This window comes from Myotis brandtii, unplaced genomic scaffold (assembly GCF_000412655.1).
Source record: "Myotis brandtii unplaced genomic scaffold, ASM41265v1 scaffold297, whole genome shotgun sequence".
Lineage (NCBI taxonomy): Eukaryota > Metazoa > Chordata > Mammalia > Chiroptera > Vespertilionidae > Myotis > Myotis brandtii.
This window is the reverse complement of record NW_005361351.1, coordinates 417086-443490: the sequence shown is the minus strand read 5'-3', so window position 1 is coordinate 443490 and position 26405 is coordinate 417086. Positions and strand designations below refer to the sequence as shown.

The following is a 26405-nucleotide window of genomic DNA, read 5'->3' as shown; positions in this document are numbered from 1 at the left end:
GTATGCTTTTCTCTTTCCTTCTAGTTGTAGAATTTCCACTCAGCCAGCCTTCCTGTGGTTCTGGATGATGTTCGTTCCGTCTTTTAGTTGTATTCTTGAAGTGGTTGTGCTAAGCAGCAATCTCCGGTGTTTACCTATGCCGCCATCTTGGTTTTCCCCCTTGATTTTATTTTTAAAACTAGAGGCCCAGTGCACGAAATTCATGCACTGGGGTGTGTGTGTGTCCCTCAGCCCAGCCTTCACCCTCTCCAATCTGGGACACCTCGGAGGATGTCTGGCAGTCGGACATCCCTCTCACAATCTGGACTGCTGGCTCCTAACTGCTTGCCTGCCAGCCTGATCACCCCCTAACCACTCCCCTGCCAGCCTGATCACCCCCTAACCACTCCCCTGCGGCCTGATTGCCCCCAACTGCCCTCCCCTGATGGCCTGGTCACCCCTAATTGCCCTCCCCTGCCCGCCCGATCGCCCACAACTGCCCTCCCCTGCCAGCCATCTTGTGGCGACCATCTTGTGACACACGTGTGGGTGGCCATTTTGTGATGACATGGGGTGGCCATCTCGTGGCGGCCATGTTGTGACAACATGGGGGTGGCCATCTTGTAGTGGCCATCTTGTGATGACATGGGGCGGCCATCTTGTGATGACATGAGGGTGTGATGGTCACTTAGGCTTTTGTTAGTATAGATGTTATAAACAGGGAAGGAAGGGAGGGAAGGAGGGAAGGAGGGAGGGAGGGAGGGTAAAGAAAAGAAAGAAGGAAACAAAGGAAAGAAGGAAAGAAAGGAAAGAAAGGAAAGAAGGAAGGAAGGAAGGAAAGGGAAAGGGAAAGGGAAAGGGAAAGGGAAAGGAAGAGAAAGAAGAGAAAGAAGAGAAAGAAGAGAAAGAAAGAAAAGCAAGAGCATGTGTGTACCAGGAGTACTTGGGCCATAATCTGCCACTTGTGGCTTCTTACATGAAAATTCCATTAGAAATTCTCTAAAACTGTGATCTGATCTAGCTTTAGGCAAGATTATTTTTCTCCTTTTGGAAAAGCTGAGCTCAACCATTTGTGACTCTGCATTCCTGCTTTTTATCCTCTTAGTGTTCTTTTTCTTTTATCCTCATCTGAGGATATTTTTTCCATTGATTTTTAGAGAGAGTAGAAGCGAGGGAGGAGGGGAAGGGGGAGAGAGAGAGAAACATTGACATGAGAGAGACATCCATTGGTTGCCTCTGACTGGATCTGGAGATCAAACCTGAAACCGAGGTATAAGCCTTTGACCGGGAATTGAAACCGAGACCCTTCGATCTGCAGGCCAACACTCTAACCACTGAGAAAACTGGTCAGGGCTTGGTGTTCGTTGTTGTTGATGTTCATGTCTTCTCAGTGATTGTTTTACTGCATTTTAAAATTGAAAATAGACATTTTATTTTGTTTGTATAAGATACAATTTCAAAATGCAAGTCATAATATGTAGATACTAGAAGCCTGGTACATAGGATTCGTGCACTGGTGTGGGGCGTGGCCTGTGGGGATCAGTCCGCTGTGGGAGCACTGCTCATCCAGTCAGCTGAGTGGCTGTGGACCACGCTCTGAGCGGCTGCTCCCTGGTCTGACATCTTCTGTGGAGCTGGAGCACTCGCCTCTCCAGGGAACCCGGTTGGGGCCGGGCCCAGGGACACTAGCACTGAGAGGCGGCAGAGTAGGCCTCAGTCCCACAGCAGCCACGAACCCACCTCCCAGCCTCCAGGATCAGCTCTGTGAGTCTGGCGGCAGTGGCGGCGGTGGTGGTGCTGCACAGCCTGCAGGCATCCGGAGAAGGTGGCAGGGAGCAAGGAGGAGGAGCCTGGGGTGAGGAAGTGACAATCACAGCCCGGGTTCCTGCCCATCAGCCTGGGGTTCGCAGCAGGAGCAGCTTCTCATCCCGATCAGCCTAGCAGCACTCCCACTGTCGTAGCACACTGACCACCACGGGGCAGCTCCTGCGTTGAGCATCTGCCTCCTGGTAGTCAGTGCACATCATAGCAACTGGTTGTTCTGGCCATTCCGCCATTTGGTCACTGGGCTTTTATTATATCCTATCCAATAAAAGGGTAATGTGCAAATTAACCATCACTCTGTCACAAAAGATGGCAGCACCCATAGCCACAAAATGGCAGTGCCCAGTCCTCTCAGCCCCGCCGGAGTCCCCCAGTCTCGGGGGGGGGGGGCGGCCGCTGAGAGTGGGCAGCATGAGAGGCCTGGCAGAATGCTTGCTTCGTCGCCGCGGTGATGAGGCAGGCATTCCACGCCCAGCCGCAGATGGGCCTCTGGCCAGGCCGGCGCGTGAAACACTTGCGTCGTCACCCTGATGATAAGGCAAGTGTTCCGCGCCCAGCCGCGGATGGGCTCCTGTCAGCACTCACTCAATTTACATGAGTGAGTGCTGACAGGAGCATGTCATCCCTGTGACTTACTCATTTTAATTGGAGGGAAAGAGGTATGCAAGCTAGCAGTGCTGGAGGCCAAGGAGACGCACAGAACTCCACTTGGGGAAATCCAAAAGACACGGCTCATGGAGGCACAGCCACTCTGGGCACTTCTCAAATGGGGTGTTTTCTCCCCATTTCTGCTCCACCGAGCATGCAAATGACAGAACCAAGACTGTATAACACAGATAAAACAGATGGGCCTCTGGGCCACGGAGAGCCTCTGGGAAGCAGGTGAGGAGTGTCCAGGCCCCGCAGAGAGCTATTGGCGCACGGATTCGTGTGCAAGGCTACTAGTAGGATAATAAACAAAGTATAAATATGCATGTATATATATGGAAAATGTCACTGAATTCAGTTTTCTTTCTGAATCCTTAAATTAAGAGAATTCACTGGGCACAATATCTCTTTGTTCCCTTTCGGTGTAAGCAGAGCACCCAACTGGAGAGAGTTTTAGGAGCAGAAATGATAATGTCATCCTTATAGACACCTCTCAAGCCAGGAGGAGCCTACTAAATTCACTTAGAGCCTCAGATATATTTCTTTTCTTTGTAAACTGCCAGTCCGGAGGAGGGGCAGAAGAGTCAAGCTGATAAGTTATCCTGAGTAAATATCATAATGAAATAAAAGCCCTGATAGGAAGACCTGAGGCCTTCAATGGCTGGGACTCTGGGAACTTGGCCCCATATCTGAGGCAGGGCAGGCATCGAGCTTCCATCCTAAGCCTGGAGAACCTACTCGTGCAGACAGTGCCGAGGGTGGGCACATCTTGGTGGCTTCTCCCTGGCGCCCAATTCCTTGAGTCTTTTCTAGGTCCTCTCTGGCCAGAGCAGAGTTGGTGCCTTCGCTGTAGCCCTTGCTGGCCCGGTTTTCCCTTGGAGTTTCCTAGACTGTGTGGTAGTTTTCTGTATCCTCCTCTCTGCCATTGTTTCCTCCAGTCATTGGGATATCTTCCATATTTTCCATTTGATCACTGGGTGTCTGGGAAGTTTGCCTGTAAAGCAAATAATTCACAGTTTTTGAAAAGAGAGCATTGCCCTCAAATTGAGTAAACAGTCCCTATTCAACACTCAGATGGAGAAAACTGCACTCGCAGATACTATTTAAATCTATTTTTAGGGTTTTCAATATTTTTAATCCCCTTATCCACCAAAGATTTCCAAATGCTATTGGAGCAGCTTCCCCCTACCTTGCCAACAATCTGCTGAAAACTGGTAGTTCAAATGGTAAGAACAAGAGAAGGAGAAAGTAACTAGGAGTCCAGCTAAGCCAGATGTGATAATCCTGATAAAAATGATATATTATTTATAAAGCTTTTAAAACAGTTCTTGGCACTTAGTGTTAAGTGTTGACCCAGGAACTAGGAGGTTATGGGTTCGATTCCTGGTCAGGGCACATGCCTGGGTTGTGGCCTCCATCAATAGTAGAGGTATGTGCAGGAGGCCAATTGATCAATGTGTCTTTCTATCTCTCTCCCTCTAAAAATCAATAAAAACATTTAAAAAGTAAACAAATATATTGATCAGTTCCTGAGTAATCAAGAGGAGGGGGGGCAGAACACCTTAATTTCATGTTTCTTTGTTGAACAATGTGATTTATAGGCCATGAGTGTCAGAGTCAGCTATTTCTTCCATACATTATTTAACCTACCTTCTGAGGATAGCACTTTTTAGGACATTTTAAAATAAGCACTTTGAGCTCTTTGGAGGTTTACCAATTCTTAAAGAGGTGATTATGAATATTTCTTTAGCATAGTCTGTGAATATTGATATTTTCTTCTTATGAGCATATTTATTGGCCATATATACCACATTTTCAAATACTTTTAAAGAATATGATTTAATGTATTATTTTTTAAAAAGATTGTGTATGTATTCTTTTTAAATATAGTCGCCTAGCCAACATGGCTCAGTGGTTGAGCATCTCCACCTGGGAACCAGGAGGTCACGGTTCTATTCCTAGTCGGGGCATATGCCCAGGTTGTGGGCTTGATTCCCAGTGTGGGGCATGCAGGAAGCAGACAATCAATGATTCTCTATCATCATTGATGTTTCTATCTCTCTCTCCTTCTCCCTTCCCCTCTGAAATCAATAAAAATATATTTTAAAAATACATAGTCAATGATTATAGTCATTATAATCTCTTAAGAATGTAACTCCAAATATAGCATTTTATATGGAAATTATTATTATATTTAAAAAATCCTTTTAAAATACATTTTGCCAACATTTTAACATTTTTTAATTTTTTGATAAGTTTTTAAGTAATATAGCAATCTTACTTAATTTCTAAACTATGAGGTTTATGGCATTTCTTGTTGGTTGCAATAGTATTAACAGCTTTTGAAGATTTATGTAAATTTTTAGATGATGTTTTCATTTTGGCTTTACAGTAGTATTTCATGAAATGTTCATTTTTTTGAAGTTAGGCTCAAAGGGCAGTATAGTCTTTATAAAAAATATTTTTTTACTAGTAACTAAAAGTTTATTTTCAACAAATCTTAAGTCCATTGATTGTATAAAGCCGAGAAAGGATCCAGAGCAACTACATCAATATGGAATGCTGAAATACTGCTTACTAAATGGTAGAAGTATAAAATTAAGACTAGCCCTGCCTGGCCAGTTTGGCTCAGTGGATAGAGCATCGGCCTGTGGACTGAAGGGTCCCGGGTTCGATTCCAATCAAGGACACATGCTTAAGTTGCAGGCTTGATCCCCAGTAGGGGGTGTGCAGGAGGCAGCCGATCCATGATTCTCTCTCATCAATGATGTTTCTATCTTTCTCCCTCTCCCTTCCTCTCTGAAATCAATAAAAATAAATAAAAATATATTTAAAAATAGAAAAAGAAAAATTCATTTTAAAAAGTTTAAGGAGAATTTAAAAAATGAAATAAAGGCTAATGTGTCATTTGAAGCTTTAATGAAAAAATGATAAAAATGCCTGAAGATTAGAAAAATAATGTCTGAAATTTCAGCAAGTGGCAGAAACAGTTTTGTCACAAATGCTGAAATGTATAATTTCAATGATCAGAAATACAAAAGTAAGGCTGACATGAATGAGTGTATTTATAAAAAAGTATATCCATATTTAATGAGTGCATTGAAGAATATATTCATGCCTATATGATAAGAAGTGATACAAATTGCCTGTCTATCAAATTGGTTAGTTGGCACATTCTTTCTTTCTGAATTGGCTCTCGGTAAAATTGGCCCTGTGTCATCAGCTCTCGCTGCCCCACTTCTGACGAGTGGCCTGCCTAGGAAAGTAAATGGCTTTCTAAGACTGGCTCAGTGTGACTGCTCAACTCCGACACTGTTGTGCGTTTTTTAAATCCTCACCTGAGGATATATTTTAGAGAGAGGAAGGGAGAGAGAGAAACATCAGTGTGAGAGAGAAACATTGATCAGTTGCTTCCCATACGGATTGCATACTGAAACTTGGGTATGTGCCCTTCCTGGGAATGGAAACAACCTTCTTTTGGTATATGAGACGATGCTCCAACCAACTGAGCCACCAGCCAGGGCCGACACTCCTTTTGGCCAACGTAAAAGCGGGGTGAGAGTGAGAGCCTGTGTCTCTAGCCAGGAAAGGGATTCTTCATTGGGAAGGCAGGCCCAGGGTCATAATAATGAACTCTTTTCTCGGAGGAAAGGACGAATCTTGTCCAGTGTGATTCTCTTGTGCCACTCACCTTGATTTTTTATGATAACATATCAGAAGTAATACCACACATACTCCACAAAGCACAGTGACAGGTGTGGAGATGGCTGCCACTGTAAAAGAAGAGAACTAAGCTGGCATCATGCTAAAAGTCCAGGTAGCAGATTCATTTCATTTTTTTCCTTTTAATTTATCGGGGTGACACTGGTTCATAAAATTATACAGGTTTCAGTTGCATAGCTCTACAACTCATCATCTGTATAATGTGTTGTGTGTTCAGCACCCCAAGTCAAGTCTCCATCCATCACCATTTATCCCCCTAGAAGGTTAATTTCTACGAATCTGAAAATTCTTTACAGTTTACATTCCCGCAGAGAGATACAAACGCCTTCCCAAACAGCTTACTGTTATTAACATTTCTTAAGGTTCCATGCAATTCAATCTATTCTATCTCTGGGCAAAAACTACATTCCTTTCCCACCAACACTGCCAGTTCAAACTGTCCAGTTCATGTTATCCCTTCTCCCATCCTCCTAATCCTTGTCCTTCCTGAGCAGAGTGAGTGATGGGCAGGGATGGGAGTAAGTCAGGAGGGGAAAGTAAGCACTTCGTGAGAAGAAATGCTTGCTGCTAAATCCAAAGTGAAGAAAGTAGACATGGTCAGGGTCCTCCTCAGTTGTCCTCTGGCACGACCTCCCCCTTTTCTGCAGCTTCGCAGAATCCTGATTTAGAAATGATAGCTTGCAGTGCCATTTTTCTTCCAATTCCATTAGCATTATTTGCTACTTTTTTATGACAGAGGAAGAGTGGTAAAGAGAAAGAAGAGGTGTTATAAGGGAGATCTTACAGGTAAGAGGAGAATAAAGTAATGCTGAGGAAAAGGAAAAAACTGTTGACTGAGTTGAAAGGAACAGCATGGATGGTGGGAGGATTTGAGGGTGGAAGGCCAGCAGCCACAACAGCATTTGAGATTTATTAGACAGGAACAGTGGGATCCTTGTGTGGAAGCAAAAAGGCAGGTGAACATAACTGTTTTTAAAACACTGAGTCAATAATAAACTCCAAGCAGATTTTGCCAGTTTGCCTTAATATTATGAAATGTCCCTGCAAAAATCACCTGGATGCCCCACTTGCAAGATGACAACCCTGAACATCTGGAGAGCCAGTTGTCTCACTGTGGACCATGAGTCAATTAGTCTCTAAGACCATGAAACTTTTCAGACCTGTCCCTGTACAACCAACACACAACCTTGTAGGTAAGGGTAAATCCCCATGGCTTGGCATTTAAAATACAACCCTATTGAAATGCAGGTTAAATATATGGATATGGGAAACACCCAGATTCTCTGCTTTGTAGGAGTGAATGTAAATGGGTACAGTTTTTCTCAAAGGTACTTGGCAACTTAACAAAAGCTCTAGAGAAGACCATATAAGTTAACTCTCCAGTTCTACTTCTAGGACTCATTCTAAGGAAATGGGAAAGTATATATAGGAATATTCACTGAAGTACTGTGTAAAATAATTTTTAAAATGTTAATCTAAATATCTTATCAGTAGAAAAATAGTTAAAATGTGTTAATACTCATCCAATGGAATATTATTCAGCTTTTAAAAATTACGAAATGGCCCAGCTGGTGTAGTTTGACCTATGAACCTATGAGCTTTGATCTGTGAACTAGACAGTCACAGTTTGATTCTGTCAGGGCACATGCCCTGGTTGCTGGCTTGATCCCCAGTAGGGAGCATGCAGGAGGCAGCTAATCAATGATTCTCTCTCATCATTGATGTTTCTGTTTCTCTCTCTCCCTCTCCCTTCCTCTCTGAAATCAATAAAAATATATTTTAAAAATTGTGAAATTAATCTATATTAACATGAAAAGATGTCTATCTATAATAATAAAAGTGTAATATGCTAATTAGACCAGACAGCCAAATGACCTCTGGATGTCCTTCTTGATGAAGCTGGGGCTGCGAGGGCCAAGCCCCTTGCATGAGTTTCGTGCATTGGGCCTCTAGTGATATCATAAGTGAAAAAAGGTGGTTGAAATAAAAATGAACCAAAAGAAATCCAGTAAGCCATGTGTGTGTCATATACACAAAAAAATCTTGAAGAATATCTATCAAAGTATTAAATAATGGTGGGATTATAATCTTTATGTTCTTTAAAAAATTTCCCCCTGATATTTTTGCAATGATGCTATAATCAAAAGAAACAATAAAGTGCAAAAACAAAACTAATTGCAGTAGAAAAAAGCATAGAAAAGTTGTTCTAAAAGAAGTAACAACAAACTTGGAAAACTAGTGAAAGTTCTTTTGACTTTTTAAACAACATTACTCGTCAGTATGACTAAAAATCAGAAGTCTTTTATTAGAAGAGATATTGTAGCTGATAATAAACTATTTCTTCACGTTGACTAATCAGTTTGGCATGCATTTACTGTTCATGGAGAGATTTATTGGAAAAGGCAAGTTGATATAAACAGTAAGTATTTCACAATGCTTCTTCCTGTTTATTTGTAATGAGAATATAAACTACGGACTCAAACTCAAGGGAGAAGAGGGCTCCTGAGCCAATGATACAACAAAGCAATTTGAACTCAGTGACTTAAACTCAAACCCTTGGCCTCTTCCTCAGTTATATACAGACATATTTAGTAAAGAAATTGAAACCAGAATTACTACAACAATGGACTAAGATATCAACTGCCAAAGTCCTCCACCCTTTTGTGTTTACTAGGGGTGCATGGATTATAGAAAAAGGAAGTGAAAGAGATTTCATGAGATAGAGGAGGATTAGAATCTGGGAGAGAGAGGAGAAAAAGTAGATTATTGCACAGGAGGCCAGAAAGGCTAATAACTGCCTGCTAGCATTCAACCTACCATTCAACATGCATGTTGGGTCTGGGGCACAGAAGGTAGCCTAGGCAGCCAGGGGCCACTGTTGGATGTGGATGATGAAATGTCCTCTGTGAACATACAGGGAATCGCCACTCCTTAGTAATACCGGCAAACTAGGTCAGTCAGGGAGTAGTACGTATTTCTGTCACTGTGCCCAGAGTCCTTGTGTGTCTGCATTTGATGAGGGCAATTTTGAAGTAAGAATGTCAGTTCTGGGCAGTTTTCCTAAGTTTTTTTTTCTTCTTTTATTAGTATCTGTTACTTTACTAAGCACATTCCAAGTGTTGGGCTCAGAGTAGATAATCAATACTTACTTGACTGAATTAAATAATTACCATCCCATAAGTTGAAATACATACATTTAAAGTGCCATTTGCTTTTTAATGAGAAATCTGCATTTCAGTGCAGGTTAGTACCAGACCTGCCACAAAATAGAATCTCCATTTCTATTGATTGAACAGATGAACGTTACAAAGGTAGCTTCTGTTAAAGGCTGAGTATATGGACTGTAGCAAACTTATTTCAGATGTGGCAGAAAAAGGAACTCCTCACTCCTAGTGTACTAAATGAAGATGGCCATGTAAACACCCTCATAGATGACGTTTTGACCTTTTATTTTACAACTAGAGGCCAGGTGCACAAAATTTGTGCACAGAGTAGGGGGGAGAGGGTGGCCCTCAGCCCAGCCTGAACCCTCTTCAATCTGAGACCCCTTGGGGGACTGCTGGCTTCCAACTGCTCGCCTGCCTGCCTGCCTGATTGCCCCTAACCGCTTCTGCTTGCCAGCCTGATCACCCCTAACCACTTCCCTGCCAGCTTGATCGATGCCTAACTGCTCCCCTGCTGGCCCAATCGCTCCCAACTGCCCTCCCCTGCCAGCCATCTTATGGCTGTGGGCGCCGCCATCTTTGAAGGTGGGGCAGTCAATTAGCATATTCCCTCCTTATTGGCTGTGGGCACCACCATCTTTGTGATGGTGTGAGGGTCAATTAGCATATTCTCTCTTTATTAGATAGGATTGAGATGCTTCAAGAATAGCTTAGTCAAGTATCAGAGACCAGATATTGGAAAAATTGAATAAAGTTATTGATAAAAAGGGCTGCCAAGTGAGGCAGTAGATATTTGAGACAATGAGATGATAAGCAACACTTCCTGAATATTTATTTAGATGTTAAAGTCCTCAAATTTACTTAATAGTTGCTCATTCATTCACTACTTATTCATTCAATATTTCTGTTGGACTAAAGAAAGCAACTTTAAAAGTTGATATCTTTTATAACCTTATTTAAAAAATAAATGATATTGGTAGTATCAATGGGTTGATTAAAACATTATGTTAACATTTACTGAGCAACCACTATAGTATAAAGCATCATTTATATATATTTTTTACAAAGATGAGCTTAACTGATTGCTTAGTCATGTGGAAATAGCAACAGCCACTGATGCCCAGGGACCAGCAAGTACCTCTGTCACTGATACCTGGCCTGGGCATACTCTTAGGTCTTAGGTGGCTGGGATTGTATGAGACATACTTTGAAGGCATTATAACTAAGTCTTTTTAGAAAGTTAGCATGATTTTCATTTTAGCATACACCTTCTTAGTGGATGAAACTCAAGTAATACATAATGAAATATAGCTAGTTTTCATCTCCTTGCTGAAATTACTTGCTTTCTTATAGTTTTAATATGTCTGTCTTTTTTTTTAATGTCTTTATTGGTGTTTTTTGAGAGAGAGAAGGGAGAGGGAGAGAGAAACATTGATGAGAGAGAAAAACATCAATTGGCTGCCTCCTGCCCCTCCACCCCCCACCTACTGGGGATTGAACCTGAAATTAAGGCATGTGCCCTGATTGGCATCCAAACCAGTGACCTTTGGTGCATGGGATGATGCTCAACCAACTGAGGGCAATATGTCTACCTTTATATTTAAGCAGCTTGAAAGAAGATAATCTTATTCATACAATATGAATGGTTTAAAGCTGTTTTTTTTTCTTCTAAATCTCGGTATTTTCACAGTTCTTTGCACATAGCTATCTTTATCTATTGTACATGTTCAGTTAATGTTTATTATATTACATTTCAGAATTTGGGAGTGAGTTTCTGATATTTTAATCCAGGGAAAGACATAAATTGGAAAAAATAGATTATAGTCCATAATAAAATAGTTTGAAAATCTACGTAGAAAATATGGCTCCAAAACTTTATAAGATTTTATCCTACAGATATATTCGCACATATGCAAAACAATACAAGGCTTTCTAATTTTTTATTGTTTGTAATATAGCCAAAGAATGTAAGCAGTCTCGTGTCCAAATAGAGAGTTGGCTAAATAAATTGTGGTAAATCCATACAATGGAATATTTTTAAGTTCTTAAAAAGAATGATGTGGTTTTATATACTGATGTGGAAGAATCTCCAAAATATAGCATTAAGTGAAAACAAAGTACAGAACCTTGAAAATAAAATACCTAACTGGCTGGCATCATATATCCTCTGTGTGCTGTTGACATACTGACTTTCTCTGATGGGTACACAGAAATCTGGTAGCAGGGGATTTCTTCCTTCCCACAGATGATTTTCAGTCAGAGAGAAGATTTACTTTTTACTATATATCCTTTTGTAATTTTTTATTTTTAAACCATGTGCAAAAATTTTCAGTTCAAAAAATGAATAAAGCCCTAGCCGGTTTAGCTCAGTGGTTAGAGTGTCGGCCTGCAGACTGAAGGGTCCAGGGTTTGATTCTGGTCAAGGGTACATGCCTGGGTTGTGGGCTCAATCCCCAGTAGGGGGCGTGCAGGAGGCAGCCAATCAATGATTCTCTCTCATCACTGATGTTTCTCTCTCTCCCTCTTCCATCCTCTCTGAAATCAATAAAAAAATATTTTTTTTAAATGAATAAAAAATTTAAAACTTTGTAGAAAGATTAATGTAGTCTGTGACATAAAATGAAAAATTAGATTGGCTTCTTTATTTATTGGTCTCCTCTTAAATGATAAACATATTCTTGTTTTCATATCCTTGCCATTAAATGCCATAGTTTTTCCATGAAAATACTCTCCCAAAGAGCCTTTCCACACTGTCTTGACTTTTTATATATGATTGATTTTTAAAAAAATTCTAATCAACTAACTGCTGAGATGACCAAAGCCACTTTTTTTTCCCAGATGACACTAATGCAGATAAAATGTAATCACAAAAATATGAATCTTTCTCTAGCAGGAAAACTTGTAAATCAAAAATAGAAATCGTTTTGCCCATATGACATTAGAGTGGTTTTCAGTTCATTGAAAACCTCTCAGACAAAAGTATCAGATCCTTTCTTCTTGCATTTCTCTCTCCTGGCTTCTTTCTCGTTTTCTCTCCTCTCTTCTCTGAGCTTTCCTCTCCTCCTTTCATCTTTTTCTTTCATTCTTGCTAACAATTTTCCATCTTCCTCCTTATATTTACTGGGACATTCTCTCCTAGTCTTAGTGTTGTGTGCATCTCCTGTAAAAAGGCTTCTAGACAGAGAAATTTGAATGGTCTGGCTGTAGGTGCATGGTGCTTACTAACACTCTGGGGGAGTAGTGCAGTCTGTATGTCAGCAGAACAATGTCATCTCCACGGTGCCAGCACGCACTCCTGGTTACCTAGTAAGTCTTGGACAGACGTCTAGCCCTGCTTAGTAGAACTGAATTGCTGAATAGGCCCTTGTTGTGATGTATCTACTCTTTGGTTTCCATATCAGGAGCCTGACAGTGGTAAGGTACCAATATGAAAATAGTGATGTCAAAGAATTCCATAAATAGGGTGATCTTGTAACTTACTTTCTACACCGATACACTTGAGAGTAAAAGGGGATGCTATTAGTGATCATGCTGGGACAACTGGCACAAACCAGGACTGTTCAGCTTCCTGGGACAAGTCCCCTGACCTTCAGTACTTCCAGGACAAAGGGAGATACTTACCAGTGACAGCTGTGGAATTGGATGAATGTGCACCTGAGGGAAGAGATTGCAGCTCAGTTATGACGGTAGTCCTAAAGGTACTATTCTCATTAAGCAGGAGAAATTCTGCACAATTTGGTTCCTATCTTAAAGCCTTGAGCGATGCATGGCTGGAAAAACCAAGCTCATTTTAGCAAAGAACAAACAAGGTCATTAATTCATTTACAGGCTGGGCCATGCTTAAGAGTCAGATGTGCCCTTACAGAAGATACAGGTTACCGAGTGCTCCTCCATCCCATAGATCGTGACTCCAGAGGGTGGGAAGCTTCCTCGTCCTCCCACATTAGGAGGAGGCCGATATTATTCAGATTCTTAGCAAAGCAGGTTAATACGGTGAGACTTGGCACATTTGGGAAATGGACTTCCTTTTCACCTGGACTGAGCCAGGGTGGAGCACAAAACAGAGAGACAAGAGCAAGAAGGCTGTGGCAGAGAGCCGGTGGCGGAGGGTTGCCAGGTTGTTCTGATTTTGGAGGGTATTATGTCATGCAGGCAGAGAGCTGAACTCCCCTAAAGTGTGCAAAGACAGTGCCAACCTGGCTTCTCGAGGGAGGTGGAGGGAGTGTGTTCCAAGGCCTTTGCAGTTGTCTGAGGTGGGGCTTGGGAGGGCTCATTCCTGACTACCCTTGTGGTTCCTGCAGGAGATTTGGATGGCATCAACCTGGAGCCCGGTACCACAGCTGGCTTTGTGGCCACTGTGGTGTCTGGCTTGGAAATGAAAGCTGGCTCTGTCGGAAGGTGCAACACATGGAGAACATAAATGTTTAGAATAGTAACTTTCTTAGCTCCAGAGGAGAGTGAACTTAATCTGTGCTCTAAGGAGCCCACCCTGGGCCAGCCCTCCCCCAGGACACTGCTCCATGGAGCTTTACGAAAATCCCTTAAGTGTGTAACGTAGTCATCCATCCGGGGTGGCCATAAGACTTTTGAGAATGCTAGAGGATTTGCAGAGTAAATTACAAAGATTAGAGTAGATCCAGGCTGTTTACTAGAGAAGACTGGTCTCAAACAAAAAAAAGACACACAAGTGGAACTGTATTTGCCAAAGCCGAGACATCTGGGATGCTGGTTTTAGTTTATTTTGTACATGTTTTCACAAAACTTCTAAATAAGAGGGAGCCTGAGATTCAGCCCATCTGAACTATAGAGTGTTTTTGAAGGGCTTTGCCCCGGTCTTGTCATCTTTGGCCATTGGCCACATTATTTGGGCTGCTTTCCCATGTGTTCCCAGCCACAGATGCTGTGAAAAGTCCTCATGCCCTTTAATCCTTAGTCACGTCCTCATACTACCCAGACGGCCAGCACTCCAGGTACTTTGCATAGAGTTCCCCCAGAGCTTTCCCATCCAAGTGTCCATGGCAACATCACTCTCTGTCAAAGATGACAATCTCACATCTGAGATTTCGACTGTACAATTTCATCTGATCAAGTGTTTGGTGCATGAAGGCAGAACTGAGAGAGGCCACTTGATGATCCTCATTAATTGGGTGACTCAAAGGAGCTTTATAACTGCCCCAAACTTAAATATAGCCAGTACCTCAGCCTCTGCCTTCTGTTTGTAGCCCGCTAACTAGAAGGAAACCTTTTTCTGGCCTTTCCATCCTCCCTTCAGCAGTGGTTCTCAGCCTTGGCTACCTAAGAATTACCCAGGGAGCTTCTAGAATTCTGATTCCCAGATTGCTCTCGAGAGTTCCAAGGTGACCTCAGTGGACAGCCAAGATTAGGAACCATGCTCTAGGGAGGTGTGCCAAGCATAACAGAATGACTGTGCCTGGATGGGAGGAGACAGGGGCCAGGAAAACCCACAAATTGGAAAACGGGACACAGAAAATCAAGAGTTAAGTGTAAAGTAAGGGTATCATAGGACATGGGGCACATTGTCCCATGATATTTAGCACCGAAGGTTTCGGATTTTCTTAACACGGAGTCAGTGCTGAGGAAATTGGGATGGATGATTACCTTAGACTCCGTGGAAATGTGGCACATTGGCAGCTTTGGGCAATGCTGCTACACCAGAGCCATCATAGTTAACTTGCTGGTGCGTAGGATTGTTGGGAGGTAATTCTGCATGGGTCTCTCACGTTTCTGAAATTCACTTCTTTTGTTATTAATACTTACAGAGCTCCTTCTAGAATCAGAACTCAAATACTGGTTTTTGTTGCTTTAAAAAATTATTCATAATTGACACAGTATTATATTAGTTTCAGGTGTACAACATAGTGATTCAACATTTATATGCTTTACAAAGTGATGGCCACAGCTCTGACCCAGGAGTGTTGTGTTTTCTGCCAGTACCCCTGAAACTGTGGTGGGCTAACATGTGACGCGGGCCAAACCTCAGAACCTCCCTGAGAAGGATAGCAGTTTTGACAAGGATAGCAGTTAAGTTTGACCTGACATAATAAGAGTGGATTTCAAACCATTATTAATCATGCACATATAAAACCTGGATATCAAGCCCCTTTGATTTAAAACAGAAAATTAAGCTAAGGTAAATTTTTGTTTTTGATTTTTAAAAAGTTTTGTTCTATTACGTAAGTTTGTAGTGGAACTCCAGCAGTGGTCCATGAATCTGAGGGATTTGTGGGGACCTGAGTGTTAGCAGGGAATGGAAGTCCTTAAAAAATTCCCAACATTCCTACCTTTTCCAGAAGGGGAGGGGCTCTCTGGCTCTGGGGTCACCCCTGCTGGCGCTACTGTGGAGGATGGCCTTTGGCGGGTCAGGGAGGGGTCTCCTAGAGAGAGGACAACCACATGGCATTTATGATCCTGAGGGTGGACCCTGGGGTGGCTTCAGAACTGGATATAAATAAACATACAAATTTAAAACGGATACATTTGGCCTCCTAGGATAGGTCAGAAGCACAAGAAATAAACTACAATCAATGTTTCCCAACCTGCAGTTCTCATGCAAATGCAAGCACAGACTGAAAACACAATAGGCAGCAGGAGTATCAGCAAATTTGCATCAATTCCCTCATCCCCAAGCCCCAGAGAGGCAACATGGATGGGCCAGAATAGATACATCCAGTGGTCTGCAACACAGCAGGGGAAGCCTGAGCTCAGGGAACCTGAGTCTTTTATTAACGGCATGACCATGTCTGCCTTCTCTCCAGAGGGAGGTGCTGTCTCCATCTTCCAAGGCTGTATATATACATGCATCCTTGAGAAGATCAGGGAAAGGGCCAGTCAGTCCTCTACATCAAGTAGAAGGCTTCCTCCTTGCTTTGCCTCTGATGTCTGCATGACAGTCATGCAAAGGGAGGGACAGGTTGAGGGGGAGGGGTACCAGGTGGTCTAAACACAACAAATTCAATAAGAAAGTCTGGCTCTCCAAGGAGTCCTACAATAAAGTGAGTTTGCTATAGAACAACCTCCCCTCTGCTCTGACTGGTGTCGCTAAGTGGTTAGAGCAGCCGTGGGCAAACTACGGCCGGATCCCGTTTGAAATGAATAAAACTAAAAAAAAAAAAGACCGTACCCTTTTATGTAATGATTTTTACTTTGAATTTATATTAGTTTACACAAACACTCCATCCATGCTTTTGTTCCGGCCCTCCGGTCCAGTTTAAGAACCCATTGTGGCCCTCGAGTCAAAAAGTTTGCCCACCCCTGGGTTAGAGCATGGGGCCCATGCACCAAAGGGTCGTGGGTTCAATGTGCTGGTTTGATTACTGGTCAAGGGCATGTACCTGGGTTGCAGGTTCGATACCCATTCCCAGTCGGGGGGCGCTACGGGAGGCAACCAATCCATATCCGCCCCCCTCTTTCCCACCACCCTCCATGCCTCCCTTCCACTGTCTCTAAAAATCAATGGAAAAAAACCATCTGGCGAGGATAAACAAAAACACAAACAAACAAAACCTCATCTCCTTACCCCTCTGCTTCCCCCATAGAGAAGTTGGCAATTTTCACAAATGTTATATGAGAAAGTATCTCACTCACTGCTGGACATGTACCAAGTAAGCAATAAATGTTAAATCAGAAGGCTGTGGCTTAATATTTTTTCTAGAGTAAGTGGATTAGTATTTCTGGAAATGGCACAATTAGCTTCCACCACAAGATTAATTGGCTCCTTCTGGCATGGTTATCCAGTTGTAGGTGGTTTACAAAAATTGATTCTGGCGACTTTCCCTCACACTTGCTCTGGACCACTGACTGGACACCAGACTTGGGTAACCGAGTTAGGGAATCTGCGCCCATGTGTCTCCGCAGTCTCCTGGGATGGATACCACTGGAGAAGAATGCAGGCCTTCTCCCAGGGAGAAACTGGAAAAGCTCTCTGGGAAGCAACTATGCTTGAGCACACATCCTTGTCTGTAGCCAAATTCTTGCTACCAAAATCTTAAAGCACCAACGGTAATAATAGTTAATATTTACCAGCTTTCACTGAATCCTTCTACGAACAAGCCACAATGCACATCAGGTCCATTTCCTATATAAGAAACCTAGAGTTCCGAGATATGAAGGCCCTTGCCCAAAGTCTCATAGGTTTAGGTAAGTGGCAGAGCCAAGATTTGAACCCAGAATTGTGTGACACCCTCCCCGCTCCAAAGCCCATGTATGTCCATCTCCAGAGGTGTTGTTTAGAGGTCTATTGGTTTATTTAGTCTCAGACCTCAACACAAATCTCTTGCCCCCTCAGGTGGGCTATTCCATGACCCACATTGCAGCACTGCTGTCTATGTGTCCTTGGCAAGGGTGGCAGGGAGGGATGGTGCAGGGGCAGGTACTTACTGATGCATATGAGAGTGGGAATGGTCCACTGGGTAATATTTGTGTCCTCGTTACGCAGGCACTTAGTCAGGCTGGACGTACCAGCTTTACGCTTGAAACCAGAGTTACAAATATAACGCTCCCTGGAGTTCTCATTATAACTCTTGACCTGGATGTTTGCATGTTCAATAGAGGTTGGAGTAGAGCATGTGGTACCTGCAAAAGTACAGATAAGAGGGAGAGATGAACAAATTTCAGCTTGTTCAGAAATCTTCCAGAAGCCTGCCTTAGGTGCCAGACTTTCAGCATAGCTAGACGTGGAGGAGTTATCAGAGAAAACCTCCTTTGCCTCACTCTCACTTCCCATCCTCCCCAGCCTCAATCTCTCTCAAAGGTATCCATCTCTCTGTTTCTCTTCTGCCTCATCCATACCAAGCCTTTGAGTTCTCTTGCCTAAACAAATAGCAATAGTCTCCAGGCAGCCAGCATCATCTTTATAAATGCATATTTGATGTCTTTGCTCTTTCCTGATATTCTGCTGCTCTTAAAATAAAAACTAAAATCCTTAAGTCCTCAAGGATCATCCAGAACTGGCCCTTCTTGCCTCTCTAGCTACTCTTCCCCCAGGTCACAGAGGCCTGTGGTCCCCTTATGCCACTTACCAGGCCTTCCCTCCCTCCCCTTGCCCCACTCTTGGCTGGCCATCTGTCATCCTTCCTCAGGAAAGTCTTCCCTCACCCCCCAGTCAGGCCCCGGAGTTCTCTGTTCTTTCCCTGTATAGTTGTATTTAAGATGTTGAGGTGATGTAATGAATGTATGTCTCACCATCTGCACTGTAAGCTATAGAGGGTAGGGGTCACATCTGTTTTGCCCAACATTGTATTCCATAGTACAGTACCTGGCAAGAATAGGTGCTCAAGAAATACTTATTCAAAGAATGAATGGATAAAATTTCTTCCTCAACACCAGGCTTAAGTCTGACCTTCTAATATAAGTTCTATTTATTTAATTTCTACACATATACCCGGCTTATCTAATTATTCTCACTTTTTTGGAAGAAACCAGGGGCAAGATGAATTTCCCCAGGTGGCTCTACTTTTGTGACAGCTGGAATTAAACACTGATTCCAAAATGTAAGCTAAAAACCCTGGCAATGTGGCTCTCATTCTGTTCTGTGGAAATGAGGAGTTTCATAAGTTGATATCTAAGGATATTGGCCCAAGAAGAAACTAAAGGACTGAAATGTTGGCCATTTTCATTTTGAGGATGCCATATTTATTACTGACTTTTTGTTATTGTTAATTATTTATGGCCTGTTGATATTTTTGCATCATTAGAAAAATTCCTATATAAAAGCATGCAACATAAACGTTAAACACATTTAATGAGTTTAATGAGTTGTAGGAGTACTTCACTTTTTTCTACATTATGTAACAACAAAACTTGCAAAAAAGAAAAAATAACTTTTTCTTTCACTGGGCAAAACTGTGAAATTGGCATTATTTATCATGTACCTAATGTAAAATGCTGCAGATCCCAGGAAAGAATCTATTTCTAAATCCTTGATAACAGTATCCTCCTTGGCACCAATTTTGTAGACTGGGGTTCTATAAAGAAACCCCAAAAGGGTCTTTACTTATTAAAAGATGAGAATCAGCCCTGGCCAGTATAGCTCAATTGGCTGGGCATCATCTCATGCATGGAAAGGTTGCCAGTTTTATTCCTGGTCTGGCCACATGCCTGGGTTGCAGGCTTGATCCCCAATAGGGGTGTGCAGTAGGCAGCCAGTCGATGTTTCACTGTCACAATGATGTTTCTCTCTCCCTCTCCCTTACTCTTTCTCTCAAAAATCAATAAAAATATTTTCTTAACTTAATAAAGAAAAAAAATTTTAAATATTTTTTTAAAAGGTGAGGACCAGCCAATGTATTGTTCTACCACGTTTGTTCCAAAATAATATTGCTGGCCTATCCTTAAGATGAGGTCCTGTCCAATGCCAAAAAGAGTCTATTGCAGAAAAGGTTAAAAGCAAAATTTTTCTTTAGCCACTTGAAACACTGTATGATCTTTTTAAAATTTTATTTTTCAATCAACAAACGACAAGTGCTGGAGAGGATGTGGAGAAAAAGGAACACTTGTGCACTGCTGGTGGGAATGCAGACTGGTGCAGCCACTATGGAAGACAGTATGGAGTTCTACCAGTCTCAGTGTGCTTTCCTCTTTCCTTCTCTATTTACAGGACTTCCATTCAGTCAGCTTTCCAGAGGTTCTGGATGATGGTTCTGTATTTTAGTTGAAATTTTGATGTGGTTGTGGTAGGCGGTGAGGACAGGCGTTTACCTATGCTGCCATCTTCAAATCTCTCTGAAAATCAAGTTCTTAATGCACTAAAATAATGGTTCTACACAGTGTCTCTCTACTGTTTTATTTATTTCTCTTTGTCCCCATTATCTACCCCATCTCCTTCACATGGGCAGTTGTCTTAGTTTGGTTGAAACTGAGTCTGAGATGTTGATTTGCTCGAAGAAGGTTTTTGCTCAGAGATCTCAGGAAATACTCAAGCTAGGAGGTAGGTGAAGGCAAGGTTGGGCAGCAACAAAATAACTTTCCACTGAGGCTTCAGCTTATTCTAAGAGGGTACTCTGGAGCTGAGATAGCCCTTCAGAGTTAAACCCAGTGGCAACCAAAGACTTGGCCTTTGTGTTCCCATGTCAGTCAATCATTGGCTGTAGGCAGTCTGAGGAGGGGTCCTTACCTTGGGTGAGGCTGTTTTCTGCTGTCAGGGCAGCACCAAGGGGGAGTGCAGGTGTGAGCTGTCAGCAGCAGAAATTCCCAGCAGCTGGAGAATGGAAGCTTTTGCTCAACAGAGAATTATGTCTGTATATGCTGACCTCCAGGGTTATTTATGATGTATTGTTCAGAGGGGGGAAAAAAGTTTGGAGACATGCATGCAATATCAGAAAACAAACATTCCTGGTAGATTTATAAACTCTTGTATGTTTGAGTTTGAAAAAGAATGGGGAAAGGTAAATATTTGGCTCTTAACCACAGATTGCCTCAAGAGGATGCAAGTGTGAAAGAAAGAGATTGAATGAGAGTAACTATTTATATATCTCTGTGCTGTTTTAAAGATTATCTGAACATGTCAATTGTATATTGTTATTAAATTTAATTAGAAAACAGAAAAAAAAATAAAATAAAATTTTATTTTTCAATCAATTATAGTTGACATACACTATTAATTTAGTATCAGATTATAGCATAGTGATTAGACATTTAGATAACTTAGGAAGTGATCACCCCCATAAATCTACCTATCTGACACAATTGTATGATTTTTATATGCTTTTTCCTATTAATTCAATACATTTAAGGTTTTCTTGCATGCAGAGGAGATGAGTAAGAACTAGTTTCTGAGGCCAAGCTTTGCCTGAGGCAGTAGAGGTGGCTTAGAGTGGGCTGCGTTGGAAGGAAAGTCCCAGGCAGGGAAATTCTTCTGCAGCATTTTCCATTGTCCTGGAGCTTGTATGGACGTGTTGAGAAAGTATTGCTGCGCCTCCCTCCCCCCAGCCCCATTACTGAAAAGGTCATTGGCTGAAGTGCTGGCAAAGGGCAGAAACCAAGGTTACCTACCAAATTAGCGGGGAAAGCATACAAATCTGTGGGCTTCCTTCAGCTGCCCGGGGAGCTGGCTTTTTGGTTCCAGTGTGGAACCCTGAATAAGTCTCTGCTGAGCAGCTGGGACATCAGCAAGCAAGAAGATTAGGACTCATCCAAGAGAACCGAGAGAAACAATCTTTCTACTAAGGAGGGTAGTCTGAGGGGGGACTGAATATGGTGGCAGTTAGAATCACAGACGAGGCTGGCCAATCCACAGAAAGCAGGTGAGCAGGAAGGAGAAAGCTGCTGATTTCTTTCTGTATGCTTCAAATAAGCCACGCCCATTTGATTTATCCCAGTAGAATCTGTGCCTGCTTTCCAGCAACCTGAACCTTCTATTGGTCAGGCAGGATCTGGGTCTGCTTTGACTAAATAGCAGCTTTCTCCTTCCTGCTCACCTGAAGATCTTCTCAGCATCTGTCAATATAGAGGTGCCACAAAAATAAAATGAAGGGATGCCCTGGCTCATGTGGATCCATTAGTGGAGCGTTGTCTCATGCACTGAAAGGTCACCAGTTTGATTCCTGGTCAAGGCACATGCGCAGGTTGTGGGTTCAGTCCCGGACCATATGGGAGGCAACCAATCAATGTTTCTCTCTCTCTTTCTTTCTCTCTCTCTCTCTCCCTCCCTTCCTCCCTGGTCAGTGTAGCTCAGTTGGTTACACCGTCCTCCCATGCACCGAAGGGTCTCAGGTTTGATTCCCAGTCAGGGCACATACCCAAGTTGCAGGTGTGGTCCCTGGTCTGGGCACATATGATTCCTGGTCAGGGCGTATATGGGAGGCAAACGATTGATGTTTCTCTCTCACATCCATGCTTCTCTTTCACATCCATGTTTCTCTCTCCTTCTCCCTTTCATTTTCCCTTACTCTCTCTCTAGAATCAGTGAAAAACATATCCTCAGGTGAGGATTAAAAAAATAAAAATAAAAGGAAAAGCAAGCTGGGCTAGATAATGTGTAAATAGTGATTGTTTGAAGCTTCTGTAGATTTTCCTCCCAAGCCCATCTGTGCTGTTAAATCTGGGGGCAAAGGTATAAAGTCACTGTCATCTCTCCTTTTCTTCTTGAAAAATTTGTAGGAACTAGTCATCGTCCATGAGTAAAACAGTCCAGGTTTTGGAGGAAGAAATTACAACTATGGAAAGGGGAAAGGGATGAGTAGAATGTACCTTATGGTGTTGAACTAGAATTGAGGTTGGAGATATTAGTATGTAATTAGTGTGTATGTGTACACATATGTGTACATGAGTTTGTGTACCCTTGTGTGTCTGTGTGAGTGTGTACATGCAAGGATGTACCTGTGTATGTGTGTGCTAATTTTGTCCTTTGATAGTGCCTAGAAGCAATGACATATTAGCAGCAAACATACTTGGTACCCAGATCTTGGTCTCTACAAAAAGACTGATTCCAGAGTTAGGACATGGAAAGCACAAGTGAGTATGGAATATATTGTGCCAGGAAGTAAGGAAGTGCTCAAAGAATGATAGAAACATTTCAAAGGATACAGTGGCCAGGTTGAATCAGCTCTTGTGAGCCAAATCTGGGGCAATTTGAATATTAAAATAAAATAGTAACAGATTATGGAACAAAATAAAATTCCATAAGTTTGTACTAATATCAGTAAATAAGTAAGTAAGTAAATAAATAAATAAATTTGGGAGAAGAGAAAGCCTTTTAAAAAATATTAGAACTGATGATACTTTATTTTTTAATATATTTTTATTGATTTCAGAGAGGAAGGGAGAGGGAGAGAGAGAGAGAAATATCAAAGGAGAGAATCAGAGAGAGAATCATTGGTCAGCTGCCTCCTGCACACCCCTTCTGGGAAAGGGGGTCGAGCCTGCAACCTAGGCATGTGCCCTTGACTGGAATAGAACCTGGGATGCTTCAGTCCACAGGCCGACGCTCTATCCACTGAGTCAAACCAGCTAGGGCGAGAAAGCCCTTCTTACAGTAGATCAAAATTCAATTTAGTAATATTGGGACAAATCAGTATCATATGCCTCCTGATCCAATTCACTGAGAAAGACACAGCATCGCATCTGTGGTATTCTTCCCCAAATCCGATGAACCTAAATTGATGGATATGCTAAAAATAGTTGGCTTGCTTAGGCTGTGTGGCTCGGTGGTTGAGAATTGACCCATGAACCAGGAGGTCACAGTTTAATTTCCAGTCACGGCACATGTCCGAGTTGCGGGCTCGACCCCCTATAGGGGGTATGCAGGAGGCAGCCGATCAGTGATTCTCTCTCATCATTGATGTTTCTATCTCTCCTTCTCCCTTCCTCTCTGAAATCAATAAATATATAATGAAATATTTAGGCATAAAGGGACATAATGTCTCCAAATTACTTTTTTAAAAATTAATCTTCATTGCTGAGATTATTACAGATGTCCCTCTTTTTCCTCCTATATCTCCCCTCCACCCGTTCCCACCCCACCCCAGGCCCTCGCCACCCTATTGTGTTTTATATACATGCATATAAAATCTTTGTCTAATCTCTTCCCACACACCCCTCCCACACTCCCTTCCTTCCCTCTGAGAATTGTCAGTCTGTTCCATTTCCATGCCCCTGATTCCATTCCATTCACCAGTTTATTCTGTTCATCAGATTTTTTATTCATTTGATTTTTAGATTCACTTGTTGATAGATATGTATTTGTTGTCACTTTGTTCATATTTTTATCCTTATCTTTTTCTTCTTCCTCTTCTTGAAGAATACCCTTCAGCATTTCATATAATATTGATTTGGTGGTGCTGAATTCCTTTAGCTTTTTCTTGTCTGTGAAGCTCTTTATCTGACCTTTAATTCTAAATGATAGCTTTGCTGGGTAGACTATTCATGGTTATAGGTTCTTGCTATTCATCACTTTAAATATTTCTTGCCACTCCCTTCTGGCCTGTATAGTTTCTGTTGAGAAATCAGCTGACAGTCATATGGGCACTCCCTTATAGGTAACTGTTTTTCTTTTGCTGCTTTTAAGATTCTTTGTCTTTTGCCCTTGGCATTTTAATTATGATATGTCTTGGTGTGGTCCTCTTTGGATTCCTCTTGTTTGGGGTTCTCTGTGCTTCCTGGACTTGTAAGTCTATTTTTTTCACAGGTAGGGGAAGTTTTCTGTCATTTCTTCAAATAGGTTTTCAGTATCTTGCTCTCTCTTCTTCTGGCACCCCCATAATTCGGATGTTGGTACACTTGAAGTTGTCCCAGAGGCTCCTTACACTATCTTCATATTTTTGGATTCTTTTGCTCTTCTGGATGGCTGTTTTTGGCTTCCGTGTATTTCAAATCATTGATTTGATTCTCGGGATTCTCTAATCTACTATTGAATCCCCTGTATATTATTCTTTATTTCGGTCAGTGTATGATTAATTTCTGACTGGTCCTTTTCCATTTTTTTGGCATTCTCACTAAGATCCTTAAAAGTCTCACTAAGTTCCTTGGAGGTTTCTAGAAGATTCTTGAGTAACCTTATAACCGTGGTTCTGAACTCTAGATCCAGTACTTTGCTTTCTTCCATTTCTTTCACTTATGATATGTTTCTTTGTCTCCGCATTTTGGCTGCTTCCCTGTGTTTTTTTCTATGTATTGGTTAGCTTCTAAGTCTCCTTGAGTTGATAGAGTGGCCTTGTGTAGTAGGTGTCCTATAGGGCCGTCGCTCAGCCTCCCCAATCACCTGAGGTAGACACTCCTGGTGCACCCCTTTGTGGGCTGTGTGCACAGTTTTGTTGTAGTTGTGCCTTAATTGCTGTTGTTGTCACTGGGAGGAATTGACCTCCAGGCCAATTGGCTGTGGGGACCAGCTGCGACTACAGTGGGAAAGCTACTGTGCAGGAGACACTCTTATGCAGCAGTGGGGCTTTGGTGCTCAGTGAGTCTGCTCCTTGAGTGTGTCGCTTTTGGATGTGTAGAGTTGTAATCTGGTATGGTCTCACACTGACCACTGGTACACTGGCTCTTGGGTCTCCAGGGAGGTGCAAAGTCAGCTACTGCCTGGGGCCATTCAGCAGGAGCTACAGAGATCTGCAGATTCCTCCTCTTTGTATCAGGTTTGGAAGTGCCCAGATGAGGCCCAGCTGTGAAGCAAGGCAGGGTGGTGCTGGTGCCGATTTTGGGGGCTTTTATTGACAGGTTTGGGGCTCCCTGACTCAACTGGAGCTTATTTGACAGGTTTTTAGCCTGAGAAAGGACAGACCATTCATATGTAAAAGCCACTGCACACAGCTTGTGTGTGGTTGTAAATTGGGTGGGGTGGGGTCTCAGGGAATCTCCTGGGTGGAGCAAACAGAAATGGCTGCCAGTCAGCCCTGCACTGGGGAGGTCCCAGCATGGGAACTATGACTGCCGTGAGCACCTCCATCTGGAAGAAAACCACCCCAATGTTCCTGCCTCAATGCCAGACAGTCCAATTTCTTCCCATATGTGTCTGGGTCCCCCAGAGCCTCACCTGACATTGGAGCTCAGAGGAAGTAGGAGCTTGTAAATTCAGTTCATGGTGCAGGCCTTTTAAGAGGAGCAGCTGTGTCTCCAGCAGCCTGTGTGTCACTCAGCCCCAATCCGCACTGGTTTTTACAGTCTGTAGTTCTTACGGCCCATAGGGACTTCTTTCCCCAGCTCTGGAACCCTGGGCTGCGGGTTTGGTATGGGACTGGGAACCCTTGCTCCTTTGGGCAGCCTCCGCAGAGGCACTCTCCCTCCCAATTAAAAAAGCGGCACACCCGGGTGCCAGACCAGCCCATTTCGCACCTCCGCACCTCCTACCAGTCTGTGCTTTTTTCTTTACTTCTCTAGTTGTAGTATGTCCACTCAGCCAGCTTTCCCGTGGTTCTGGCTGATAGTTGTTCTGTATTTTAGTTGTAATTTTGATGTGGTATGGAAGGCAGCAAGTACAGGTGTTTACCTATGCTACCATCTTGGTTCTCTCCATCCCCAAATTACTTTTATTTTTATTTTTTAATAAATCTTTATTGTTCAGATTATTACAGTTGTTCCTCTTTTTCCGTCTAGCTCCCGTCCCCCCAGTTCCCA

General features: G+C 42.6%; 1 protein-coding gene across 6 annotated transcripts in view; it reads right to left on the bottom strand.

Annotated features, from left to right (window-relative positions):
- Positions 1-2190: 2190 nt before the first annotated feature.
- Positions 2191-26405, bottom strand: part of IL15RA (interleukin 15 receptor, alpha) — a 39910-nt gene continuing 15695 nt past the window's right edge. For 2 of the 6 annotated variants that reach the window (XM_005869496.2, XM_005869495.2), the window contains exons 2-7: positions 17736-17930; positions 15641-15733; positions 13535-13726; positions 12960-12992; positions 6143-6224; positions 2191-3445 (exon numbers count right to left, since the gene is read on the bottom strand). In XM_005869496.2, the coding sequence (XP_005869558.1) occupies positions 3337-3445; positions 6143-6224; positions 12960-12992; positions 13535-13726; positions 15641-15733; positions 17736-17930 (704 nt within the window). In that variant the 3' untranslated portion in view covers positions 2191-3336. Of the gene's footprint in view, positions 3446-6141; positions 6225-8991; positions 9078-12959; positions 12993-13534; positions 13727-15640; positions 15734-17735; positions 17931-26405 lie in introns of those variants that run through there. The other 4 variants (XM_005869497.2, XM_005869499.2, XM_005869494.2 and 1 more) reach the window with 4 other exon arrangements.